Source organism: Diadema setosum, chromosome 1, assembly GCF_964275005.1.
Source record: "Diadema setosum chromosome 1, eeDiaSeto1, whole genome shotgun sequence".
Lineage (NCBI taxonomy): Eukaryota > Metazoa > Echinodermata > Echinoidea > Diadematoida > Diadematidae > Diadema > Diadema setosum.
In genome coordinates this window covers 46,018,699-46,032,406 of record NC_092685.1, presented here as the reverse complement: position 1 = coordinate 46,032,406, position 13,708 = coordinate 46,018,699, and the positions used below count along the sequence as shown (strand labels likewise).

The window sequence follows — 13,708 nt, the reverse complement described above, 5'->3', positions numbered from 1 at the left end:
CGCCACAAAATAATGGTAAACCTGACGAACCCTTGGCGGCTGAACCCTGGGTATATATGGGATTTGTGTGTCTCGGAATAACGTACCTTCGGAAAAAAAGAACATCAGCCGCGGAAAATACACAAATGATTGTAGACTGATTCTTGATCAATTAGTGATAACTTTTATAATTCACATAAAAAGGAATGAAATATCATAAGAAGGTAATATCTCAAGTCATAACGCAAGTGTCATCAATATAAATAGAGAAAATAAAACTGAATTAACGCTATCCCCATGATGCATTAGGATATCCCTATACTGACATACAGTTTTATCGTTAATAGTAACCCATTTTTTTTTGTCCCAGTTTTATTGGATTTTCTATTCTTTGTTCTTATGAAAATGACACTCACTTGCCATAGCTTGTGTTTTCATGTAAACCTCTGATTTTATTTGTCAGAGAGTACATAAACTGCGCATTATAGTTCGCGGTGAATAGCCGTCTTTGATGCAGTGTACCTTGCGTTACGTAACAATATTCTGCTGTGTTTAAGTATCATTTGCTTTACGAGGCCGATGCCAGCACCTAAGATGTCTTGTAATGCTGAAATTCACATATTATACACTACTTTGAAATAATATTATCAATCTATGTAAACTGTGATCTTTTACGCACGAAAATTATACCAGGTACCTATATGGTACGATTAATTAGAGAATTTAAGACTTTTCAAGCAATTCATATACATTGTATATAGTATAAATCTTGTTGAAAGTATGCTTATGAACATCTATATTATGTCGTCGCACAAACTTCTTCCCTTTTTTTCTCTTTCTCTCGAACTTCTACCCGTATTTCTGCTTCATTCTCTCTTTTCTCTCTGTCTTTCTCTCCCTCTCTTTCTTCGTCCCATCTCTTCCTCTCGAGTCCCCCTCCTCTATGGATGTTTGTATTATTTCAATGTTTCTGTGCAATTTTTAGAGTCCTTTTTATCAATTTTTGTGTATGTATTATCTCTTTAATGTAACATCGTGCAATGCAATCACAGGCTGCATACTATAGAAATTAAAAAAAAAAATCATTCAAATTGAATCGATAGAGTTGTGATTTTATAGTGTATTCTTATTTTAAAGAGGATTGATAATTACTTTAAAGGCTTAATATTTCTTCCTCCAGCGACTCTGTCCATCTTCCCTATGATTTTGTATCGACATTTATGGGGGAAAACTGTTATATGAGTGTCGTCAACATTGTTCTCTGTGATGGATTACGTTGGACTAACACACGGAAGAAGCACGCCCTACCCCGGCTGCCACAAACATTGTGGAAATAGCGCCATCTACGTCAAATGTAATTAACTGTTTAGTGGCCACATCATGAGTATTTCGAGTGTGCTGATATTATGGTGCCTTCTGTTTAAACACTCACACACGTACAAACGGACTCATAATAATTTGCAACTAGCATGCGAGTGTGTTCCCTCTCCTCCTCTTCCTAACATCTATATCACAATGACACAATGATGGCAATCCTTTTTAATGAAGATCCTTTTTGTCATCTTCAGATCATCACTATCATCATAATTACACCAATCATTTTGAATTTGTATCATATTTTTTAATGTTCCAGGGTTCAATTCCTTTCATTTATGTCAATTTCATCATCCTTTCTACCGTCCCATCTTCCATTTGGTGGTGGGGGTGGGGGTTCTAGAACTGAGCCTTTTCAACTCTTTGCTTATAACAGTTTCCGTTCTGACCTTATGCGAGACCGATGTGATGTTGATACCATTCTATTTCATAACAATGAATGTGACATCAGTGGAATGGTTCGAATAAGAGAAACGCTGAGCATGTCTACCCTATCCCAATCCTATCATCACCACACTTAAGCAGCTATTATATCTATATCCCAACTATCCAACGCACAATAAACTATCATTTCAACTCAGCGCGCATTATCTTGTAGTAAGACATCCACATATATTACACAAAATACACACATCAGGAAATGCTCTTTTTTTAATTCAAATTTTGTTTAATTATACTTAAATCACATGCACATAGAAAAAAATACACACACACACACCAAAATGAAAGCATCTAGACACACATCCATACACTCTACACAAACACACTACACACACACACGCAAACACACACAAATACGTGTCACCTCTGGAAAAGAAGTACAGCATGTCTGCATGACAAAGACTTGTTTATAAATTAGCAAATTTTATTACAAGCATTTTCCCATTTTATACACTAATATTGCTGAATCATTTATGCATAGACAGTGTCTGCCTTAATCAGAAAACAAAAAGAAGCAGTACCTAATACAAATATATCAAAGAAAACAAGAAAATAACATGGCAACTAGAGCATTTTCATTTTTCTCTTACTCAAGGAAACAAATAATAAAGAAACAAGATCACATAAACACAGACCTTTGGTTTAAATCATTTTACAAGGTGGGAGGCAGGAATGCAAGGTTATTCTTTCTTTTTTGCTCAAAGATGCATATAAACCACAACACATATTTGGGAGAGGGAGAAAGGGCGGGGTCAAAACCATGAGTGATGGTAGTCATGGCGATCTTGGTACACGAAGATGATGAAGTTTAAAGTGCATGGATGCTCAAAGGAAATTGACAAAGATTATCAGCAAAGGGGAAAAGGATGGTAATGACGGTGCTTATACAGTGTCTGGCAAATAATAACTATGGAGACGGTTGCCATAGCGACGGCTCTGGATGCTATCAAGCCAATGTACTAAACCAGGATGGTGGTGACAGGTGATGTCATGAATAGTGAGAATGAAGACTCATCCAAAATGTGATTGTACCCCCATTCTCATGCAAACAATGATGAAGAGTGATGTTGTCATAGCAACACCATTTCTGTCAGGGTGGGTGGGGGTGGGGTAGAGACAGGGGAGCAGCAAAGATGACATGACAAGCAGTACAAGGAAGGAATATGGAATACACAGTATTCCGTCAACTAGAATATGAGAGCAAATAAGCTAAAAAAATAATCAAGGGAGAGGGCAAACTGAGAGATGTTGAAGCTGAATTACAGATCGATGTGTCAAGCTCACTGGGGCAGATAATCATGACAGGACATAAGCACATCAGTTTGGAAACAAAACTAACAATAAACAAACAACATTAACATTAAAGATGCTAGAGGGGAGCTCGTTTTTAACACAAGTGATGAATTAAAATATGTGTGAAGTAAGTTGAATTTGACATTCCAATGAAGCTGTAATTACTTGCACCGCATTGGTATAATGATATTTTCAAGGACCTTCTGGTCAATGAGAAAAGCAGAAGAAGAAGAAGAAGAAGAAGAAGGAAAGAAGAAACACATCTGTAATGCAACTGATTGACAAATTGGCCTACAGCAAATTAATCAGTGTTTTGGTAGGAGCCATGACATATCTGTACTACAATACTGTGGCAAAGCTTCACTTTAAGCATCATTACACAACATCCATAGTCCTAAAGAGCAAAGCATTGGGACATGGAATGAGCAAGAATTCTCTCATATTGTAGTGGTGCTGGCATCCACTCTCCCTTCGTATGTATGTTGAATGTCTCAATGGAGTCTTTCAAATCCAGATGGTAAAGGAGCAGTAACAGATATCAAAATCAGCCGAGAGAAGCAGACAACAAAAGATATCAAAACAGAAAAATAGATAGAAGGGTAGATAGAAAGATAAATAGATAAAGATAGATAGATAAATAGATAGAAGGGTAGATAGAAAGATAAATAGATAAAGATAGATAGATAGATATATAGATAGATAGATAGATAGATAGATTAGATAGATTAGATAGATAGATAGATAGATAGAGATAGACAGATAGATAGACAGAGATAGACAGATAGATAGATAGATAGATAGATAGATATAGAGATAGATAGATAGATATATAGATAGATAGATATAGAGATAGATAGATAGATAGATAGATAGATAGATAGATAGATAGATAGATAGATAGATAGACAGATCGGCAGATAGATACAGATACAGAGTGAGAAAGAAAGAGGGTGAAATTCTGCAGCACCAGTATACAAAAATCCACAGATTAGAAAGTTATCATTAATGCACCGTGTAATCTTTTGAATGTTCATGAATGGCAAACTCCCAATTTTCCATCTTTCATTGGTTGAGTCAAGTGAATTTATATTGAAACAAAATAAAAAAACAACAACAAATGATTACCCAGTACAAGTCATGTACTACAAACTGTGCTGAAGTAAAATAAAAAAAAAGGAAAACATTCAATAGCTTGCAAAATTTGTCCCAAATTTTGTTCAAATTGGAAGGGGAGGAAGAGAAGGAAATGAAAGTTGACGCTAGCCATGGAGCTACATAAGGGTCACTTAAAAAGCAAAGAAGGATAGACAAACTTCAATACATGCCACTTATTATTATTCACTGAACATAGACGACAGTAACATGCCCTCAACATGAACGCTCCTAAGTAGATGAGACATATACAAAAATGCAATCTCAGTACTTTCTTTCTTTTTTGTTTTACTGCTTTTCTAGATAATTGCATTAAACATTACATCTGAAAGAACTAGCTGCACAGGGTAAGTAGCAATGACAAGCAACTTTCATAATTAGTAAAACTGCAATTAAAGTGCAATATAGAGACAATTGGACAGAAATAGCCTGCCTGTACGGAATAGAATGAAGTCTCCTGTATGCTTACATTATAAGCAAATACCAGTACATCCTAGGATTGCTTTATGGTATTCTTAAGGGTCCTTTATGAACATAGTTCCATAGCTTCCTGCCTTAACCTCAAAGGCACCTCCCAAGTGCAATTAAATTTATGAGAAGTAATCTACGTCAACTTCATTGATACCAAAATGGCCATCAACATTCTTGATGTACTAAAGGTCGAAATATTAGACCTTTCCATGTGCATTGTAAGTTTAGCTGTTTTTTTTTTCCTTTCTTCTGAAATTGTTACCAGTAATTATTTTGCCAGCAAAGGGGATACAGGAGGCAAAAGACTAAAAATAAATGATATATTCATGTCAATAATAAGGGCATCATATTCAAGAAACCTTCAGTGTTGCACCATGTAATCCTTCTTTGTTGCATGAAAATTTTGACCATCTCCATAAGTCATAACAAATATGCTTTGTTCTATTCCCAAGATCATTTAAAAAGTGAAAAAGAAGAAGAGCACAATACTCTTCTAGACAACAGCAGCAACAAAAGCTTCAGCCTAGCTCAGTAGTACTCACCCACGGTCTAAGTTATAATAAATTAGTCCTGAAATTTTCTTTGTGTCCTTTTTTTTTTTTTTTTTTGGGGGGGGGGGGGTTGACTTGTTCTTAGAAACATATAAATGAAAATGAATAATTTAAGGATAGAATTCAAAGTCCTACCAGAACAAGTGTATCACGCAAAGAAAAGATATATAGATATGGGTGCACAAACCAAGGGAAGTACTCTGTATAGGGAATAAACATTACCCTGTTACGAAATATAATCATCCCCGTCTCTCTCTCTTTCTCTTTTTCTTTCTCTTTCTGTTTTCTTTCACTCTGTCTTTCTCTCCCTTTCTATCTTCTCTCTCTCTCTCTCTCTCTCTCTCTATCTATCTCTCTCTCCCTCACACTCTAATTTTAGATAGTAACAAAAAATATATATGGCACCAAATATTTCATCATCAATTTCAAGTCAAAGCAGAAAATCTATTCATTACTTTAGAAAAAAAAAAAAATCCCTGCTGCTCTATCCTGCACAAAAAGCCATTTGCTTGAAAAATCATCTTTGCAAATATTATAGGTGATCAAACAACAGAGCAAGAATCTATTCACATATACACAAAATGCAAAGGCACAAGTTCTGCACAAAAAAAGTAAAAAAAAACAAAACAAAAAAACAGAGGGAGGAATTTGACAAGGAAACATTTTACAGTCAAACACAGTAACGCTGCTCACGTGAGCATGGCTTCTTTTCCTAGATGTGGCAGCCCTGCCAATGTAATATATATATTTTATTTATATCTATATATATATTTACAACATCCCTTTACAAAAGGTTCTTATGTTACATGTTAACATGTCCCAATCTATGCGACATAAATTGGCAATAATTTAAGAAAAGAAAAAAAAAAAGAGAAAGAGAAAAATCGAACTCCTCTTTGAAAATGTCTTTTTAGTTTCCCTTTAACCGAGTCAAACTGTGTTACGGAGATAGTTCTTTGGAATACACAAAGCAATGAGTTGTTAATTCCAGCTTTCTGTAGGACATCAGTCACAGGAGTTAAAGAATGTGAAACGGCTTTGTGCAACTGTACTTGGGAGTAAATGCGTTATCTGGAGTATACACTTATGCTATACACAGCAGTCGCTTGCTTTTGTTTTCCTTTTTGTTTATCTATTAGTCACACCATTCATTTTATGGCAAAAACACATCTGCAAGTTTCCACCACAAAAGCAAGTTGATGAAGTATCCGCTGCAATGTCACGAAAATTCAAGATTTCATTCTCCAAAGTTTGAATGATTTCAAGACAAAGAGTGCAAAGTAAGAAGTAAAAAAAAAAAATAGAATAGATCAACACATTGGTTCAGAACCTGCTCTGATATGTCCATTTGTACATAAGAAGCATGTTAATAAAACAATCACACAATCAATATCCATCATACTGCAAAGTCTGAACTTCTTGTTATGAATCCACACAGCTTTCCATACACCCCAATAGTACTTTTTTCTTTTTTCTTACGCTTGTCGTATTGTACAAGAACACCAACCACACAGACACAAACATTAGTCATAATTGGTTACATTTCAGACATTAGTCGTTAAAAAAATCAAAGTCATGATTGACAAAATAAAATATTCCGCTTAGCTGGAGTGGGGAGTTTCTTGCCTCGGCACTCCAGTAGCTATTAACTCTACACCATTCACAGAACAGTGTGCAGGTCTATCTCTGTCAAAATTCCTGTACACGCACAATTGAGTTGCTTAAAACATTTAATAGATGACATTGTGAATAATAGAAGATTGTTAAAAGAAACAACAGTGGAGTTGAATGCGAACAAACTGTGTTGATTTTACGCTGACTGAGATGCAACAGAGTTTAAGCGCTGCACAAGACTAGCATCATTCCTCTCTCTGTTCACACAGAGATCGTACGAGCAAGGGTGGATGTAGCACAATGCAGAGGAATTAGCAAATCTGTGCACACAACCAAGACCAGACATACATACAAGAACAGAAATCATTTTTTGTTAATGTGCCACAGAAATCACATGTGTCTCTTGGTTTCATAGCAATTTTAACTGGATAACATCTATACATTTGCTGTATATCTTGGAAGTTTTCGATTATGCATCTGAAGAATGCCCTGCCAAGAAGACTAAACTACTTTGAATTGTCGAAAATCATGAAAATTACTTTGTAAAAATATGACAAATCTCGTGGGCACACTGGCAATACAATTTCCCATTCCATCTGAACTATTAAGCATCTACAGCATTTTTGGCAGTCTTCACACATGGAATGAAATGACAGTGAACTCCTTAACAAATGATGATGATGATGATGACGACGAAGGCGCAGTGGTTGCCACTGGTTATTGGCCCTCTCATCAACTCACTTGGCTAGGAGGATACCATGCAGCTACTGTGATGAAATGACCATTTCTGCACTCCACCTGAAAAGACACCTACAAGCCATTGTGTCTCAGTGTCATCAGCAGTGAGCTTTTCATTTATGCCAAAGAGGGCAGGGCGCCCTCATCGTGATGTACGATTTGTCACTTTCCGGATGTGCGGCAACATTTCTATCTACTCTTGGCCAGAATCAAATCAGTAACATGTATATTCTCCCAGAGGCCCAATCACAAGCCCAAAGACAGGGTGTACGTGGCTGGTCTAGCTACTTTATGGATAGGCATCCGGATTTCACATCAACACTGGTGTATGATTTGCAGTCAATGTGGACACAGATGTGGCTGAAGAGGAGACTACTATGGGAAGCCACCTTCCCACACAGCCTGTCTGCAACTCTTCACAAGAAAATGAATACATATCCAAACTCTTACGGAGATAGAAAGATAAGGGGGGAATAAAGGGAAAACTTGACACAGTTGGTTCAATCTAGGCAATAGTAGATTGACCCAAAAAATGAAAACAAAACAGGAAAATTGTCTCTCTGGGGTTTCTCTTGGTCTTTTAGACAAGCAAGTGAGAAAACGCCGAGTCCATGGATGATGTCTGCACGGAGATGCACTCACACTGGCTGAATGCTCTTCCCGACGGCAAACATATCACTATATCTCTTCAGCTCCTGGCTATCCAACGTCACATTCACGCTAGCCTTGGTCGGCAAATTGTCTTTGAACACGGCAGAGTCCCGAATGGAGTCGCGCTTGCTGTTTCGCGCGTCCACGTTCTTCGTCTTGGCCGCCGCCACCCCTGCAATGGGCACGTGACTCTTGGCGTCCACCGACTTGACGTTGACGTGGTACAGCAGGCGGTGGCGCCGTTTCGTGACGAAGAGAAGGAGCAGCAGGACGATGCATATTGCAAGGAGGATGCCCAGGATCGCCATGACGATCGGGTAGACTGTAAGAGGGCGATGCTGAGTTGCTTTGGTAGTCATGGAATCCTCAGGTGGATCAGACTGGTTCGTATCTAAAGTAAACCATAAACAGAAGTCACAACATAGGCATACATAATATATACATACATATATACAGCACAAATCCATGCATTTTGAAAGCCACACGTTGAAGTTATGATTTCAAGCACTTTAAAGAATATTTACAAATTGTTGATAAACTTTTTGTAGCATTGCCAATTCATCACAGCCTACTATATGATGATGTTGTCATGTAAAGGGCAAAAAAGGTTTCCAGTGCGAGGCAGGATCAACGGCTGACATACATAAATTAAACCACGCTAATCCAAAATAGTCTTGCAGCTGAACAACTGATGGAAAAAAAAAAATATGGCGGGTTATTTCTGAAGAGGGACTTGTGTTACTATAGATAAAATGATTGGTGAAACCCTGCAATCTGACTGCAATGATGCTGCTGCCTTCTTATATGATCACCATCCAAAAGTATCACCCTTCATTTATACTCTCATGAAGTTCACTGACCTTGACCTTTGACCCTGATAGACCTTCAACCCATCAGCACAAACATAAATTTGTTTCCAGACTATTTCTGTCTTATAAATTCCACGACTTTCCCAGCTAAACTTATTGACTATAAAATGATATGTCACGTCAAAACTCAGAGCTCTTTGAATTTGGCCTTCCACCTTTTCCACATTTTCAGCTAAAATTTCAGTGCCTTTTGACCTCTAGCCTTGACAGATTTGCTCAAAATCTTATCAGTGCATCCAAATCTTGTGTAGCATACTTGAGGCACAGTATATATGGGTATGTAAACATAAGACCCCTTAAAAAAAATAATGCATTCAAATCTTTGGGGAGGAGGCATACAAATATTTACACTTGAGAGAGTCTGAGCACCAAATATCATGGTTCATTTTGCAACCTGCATGTGCTAGTTGTTTCTCTGAGTCCCCCTTTCAGCTTAAGTCTTGCAGGAATAAAAGAATTTGCAAACAAAGAGGAAAAATTACCTTTATTTTGCAGTGAGAGATTTGGCATCAGCGGTTTGTGTGTTTTCAGCTTCTCAGTCTTGGGCACAGGCTCCGTGGCTTCAAATTCTGCGGGGCAAAGAGGAGAGATACACACAGTATGGTGTAATGTCATATCTCATTCTCTTGTTATCACCAGTAGACTATTGCATGCAAATATCTGTGACATATATGAGATGGTGGGAATGAGAGTGTTAAAGGGATGGTACAGTATTGGTGGAGTTGAGGATTTGGCTTTTCACTGTTTGCGAGATACCAGGAAACCACTTATGAAATGGTACAGAGCATGCCATTCTAAGAGGAATTCAAAGTTTATTTGATGAAAATTGGTTTTGGAATGGCTGAGACATCCAAAAACAAAGTAAAACAAAGTGATCGTAATAAAAAGTGGGTCCCACATTTTATTAGTAATGCTCTGTTTTGGGTATCTCAGCCATTTCATAACCAATTTTCATCAAATAAGCATTGAATTCCTCTTGGAATTACATGCTCTTTTACATTTCATAAGAGGTTTCTCATTATCTCACCCCAAAATGTTGAAAACTTGAAGTTAGGTCTCAACCAAACTATACAAGCCCATTAATCAAGACCCTCCCTAATGGTGGAAATGAACAACACTGTCCTTTACTCCTATGACTGGTTCTTGTGTCAAGATGTTTTTTATTACAACTGATTGACAAAGTGCCCTTCATCGACATAAATATGCACTGATTATTCAGCGTTTAGTGTGACAGTCATGACTGAAATCATGGGCATACATACTCTCATGAAATTTGAACCCACGACCTTGTGACTGCTAGACATGGATCATATCCACTAGACTACCAGGCCATGATAAAAATCATTGGCATACGCAGTTAGGTATGTATACCCTTGATTTCAATCACTACTGTAAACACTGAATAATCAGTGCTTATTTATGTCGATGAAGGACAATTTCTCAACCAGTTGCAACAATGGCCTTGTAAGTATGCACAAGTGTTAAAATTCTTTAAATACTCTACAGGTGTTAAAACCCGCTATAAATAACAATACTTTAAAGGCAACACCCACTCTTGACTACAGAGTGTGGAATGAATAAATATGCGGACATGGAGAAATCGTGAGTAGCGTGATAGAATGCTTCAAACACTCAAGCATGCTGATATTAGAGCCAAGATATTCCTCGGATACTAATCCCCTGCAGGTGCATCAAACAAGTCTATTGTAAGCTGCAACGACACTTTGGCCATATGAAAAAGAATGCACACAAAAGGTGTCATTCAGATATCTCATGTTTACTTTACTTACTGGGTATTGGACCAAAACGCCCCCAACAAATAGAAAACAAAACAACAATCATAAAACAAAAACAAATTGCAACAAAAAACATGACAATAGAAGAGCTGAGAACAAAGCACAGTTTTCTGTACGCTCAATGTATTGCTCCCAATTTATTTGTTACACACTTGTTTTCATAACAAAGAATTCTGTGAATAGTAATTATCTGAAAATGTGTACTCTTCATGTTTAGTCCCTCGGGCAAAAAAGAATATAAACGAGAATCAAATCAAATTTGACATGAATGAATAACTGGCAGTTCCCCCCTCCACCCCCACTAAACAACATCGCTTGTCATCGGTGAGTGGAAGTAGGTAATTACCCTCCAAAGCAAACAAAATGATTGACATGTGTAAGACAATAAAACAACAGATGTCTGTCAGGAGGTATCCTAATCTACCACAGTACAAAGCAGATGTGTAAACTTTTAGTCACACATTACTGCTCAGGCATACTTCTCCAATCTTCCATAATCAACCTGCTGCATTTGTTTTGCAATGACAGAATAAAATGATGTGCCCCCCCTTCTCTCTTTCTATTTCTGCATTCCAACATGACAATCTGCCACTCACCTTTCTTATCTGTGGGCGAAACCTTGGTCGGCGATTTGGTGGAATGCTGTAATCCTTCGTCTGCACCCGTTCAGACGACAGAGAAAAATGCAAATAGGAGGGAAAGAAACAAACATGTCATTTCAGACTACTGGTAAGCATCATCGATGCGGCGTGGTACAAGGCAGCGTTTCACAACAGGCACACCAGCTCAAATCACGAAGCCTAAAGAGTATAGGCAGCTAAAAAAACATAATCGCACCTTCCCAAGTTTTTTTTTTTTTAAATTATGGCATAGTAAAAAACATGCAAAAGTGAATTCATGACAAACAAAGAGAAATTCACACACAAAAATGATGAACAGAAAAAACATGCAAGTACCAAACCAAACTCAATTTGATAAACTCCTATCCGGCATTCCTATTTTTCCAGTCAGATACTATTATCCTCTTTAGCAGATGATTGCGCTGCTATTTAGACATGAAGGAGGAAGAAATGACATACTGTAAAAGTGGATATTTTCGCGCGACTAATTTTTCGCGCTTGGCCAGACGAAAAAAGTTTTGCGTGTTTTTAATTCCACGGAATCAAGACATCAACCACTGGAACATACAGCATGCAAAAATATTCACGTGCTTTTATTTTCGCGCTTGTTTCTGGTTGCGCGAAATGCGCGAAAATTTCAACACCGCGAAAAATTCCACTTTTACAGTAGTATTCTTGTGTGTGTGTGTGTGTGGTTTTTGTTTGACTGACTGTTTTATTTTTTTCACCTGGACAAAATGGGCAGCACTTTCCCATATCAAATACTGGGTGTTTGCAAGCCAGCTCTGGGCAGACCGGGGAAGTGCAGGCAATGTCCCCTTCCTCACAGACACACGTGGTGCAGTTATCCAACTGCCATCTCTCCTGGTCAACGTACACATTGCCTTCTAGCATGCAGATGTGTCTGATTTCGGGATCTGAGTTGGCACAAGAGGTTGGGGGGGGGCAAAAACAAATAAATGGGAGGAGAAATGATTATTAGGTACTGAATGCAAACAAACAGATTGTGTTAGAATCTCAAAAAAAGGAAATAAGAACCATTAGATTGGGTTATGGAAATGAACAAATGGTGGGAAGAGTTTGGGTTGTGCAATGTAATGAATGCAAGGGAAAAATCAAATTCATCTGGTACTGTACAAGCTGAAATTTTCGCGTACAGATATTTTCGCGAATTGCTACTAGGAGGACATTTTCACGTGTTGTTAATTTCGCGGTTGCGAGGTCTAACTGTACTTATCTATTCGCACATTGTTATTTTCGCGTGTTGTTATTTTTTGCGGTTCAAAGGCGATTCGCGAAATTCGCGAAAATAAAACCACCGCGAAAATTTCAGCTCGTAGAGTATCTATTTCATATCACTGCACCACACAAAGACTTGGGGGGGGGGGGGGGGACACATTTACTGCAGTTGCTCACAACTGCTTGCATTTACTATTGGGTTACATTTTCCTCTGAATGCACTACAACCTATCAATTTGATCAGATGTGAAGGTGTCAAATTATCAAAACAATTCCAAAGTGCAAACACATCATAGATAAAGGCAAATACAGTTACAAAACAGGGGCAAATATCACATTTTCACTTGGACCTGGGGACCGAAATTTTCCACGAAAAGACGTAATATGCGTTTGTGTATGTGAGCGTAAATATTACACATTTGTATGTGTCAATGTTTCTCCAGTGTGTCCATCTTGAAAATTCAAGGTTACTAGACGGTGGTCACATGGGTGCGAGTGGAAACTTGGTAGGGACTGGGTTTGGAGCGATGGGTGGGAGAAGGGGGGCTGCAATGTCCTCATACCTAGGCAGGTGGGGCAGCACTGGCCCTTCTTGAGGAGGGGCTTGTCACAGTCCACCGGAGGACATGTCTGGGAGAAGCAGCGGGGTGCCCCGCCCACACACTGGCAGCTGGTGCAGCTGTCCTCCTTCCAAGTGGCCCCTGACTGGAAGGTCACTCCACCGGGCATCATGCAGGACTCCTCCAGGGTGTCGCCGGGCAGGGGCATCAGGTCCGGTGGGGCTGGATGTGGTAAAGACGGAGAAGGGAAGAGGAGTGACAGATGATGCGAGTGATGAAGTCATATATTGTTCCATCACCACAATTGCCATTTGGGGGGAGGAAGGAAGGCTGCACAAAGAGATGATATTTACATCCAAC

At 38.4% G+C, this 13,708-nt stretch overlaps 1 protein-coding gene across 1 annotated transcript in view; it reads right to left on the bottom strand.

The window, feature by feature from the left end:
• Positions 1 to 5,606: 5,606 nt before the first annotated feature.
• LOC140239673 (cysteine-rich motor neuron 1 protein-like) overlaps positions 5,607 to 13,708 on the bottom strand; it is a 100,959-nt gene continuing 92,857 nt past the window's right edge. Inside the window, exons 12-16 of the mRNA XM_072319532.1 lie at positions 13,352 to 13,570; positions 12,278 to 12,466; positions 11,526 to 11,585; positions 9,616 to 9,702; positions 5,607 to 8,655 (exon numbers count right to left, since the gene is read on the bottom strand). Coding sequence (XP_072175633.1) covers positions 8,252 to 8,655; positions 9,616 to 9,702; positions 11,526 to 11,585; positions 12,278 to 12,466; positions 13,352 to 13,570 — 959 coding nt within the window. The 3' untranslated portion in view covers positions 5,607 to 8,251. The remainder of the gene's footprint in view (positions 8,656 to 9,615; positions 9,703 to 11,525; positions 11,586 to 12,277; positions 12,467 to 13,351; positions 13,571 to 13,708) is intronic.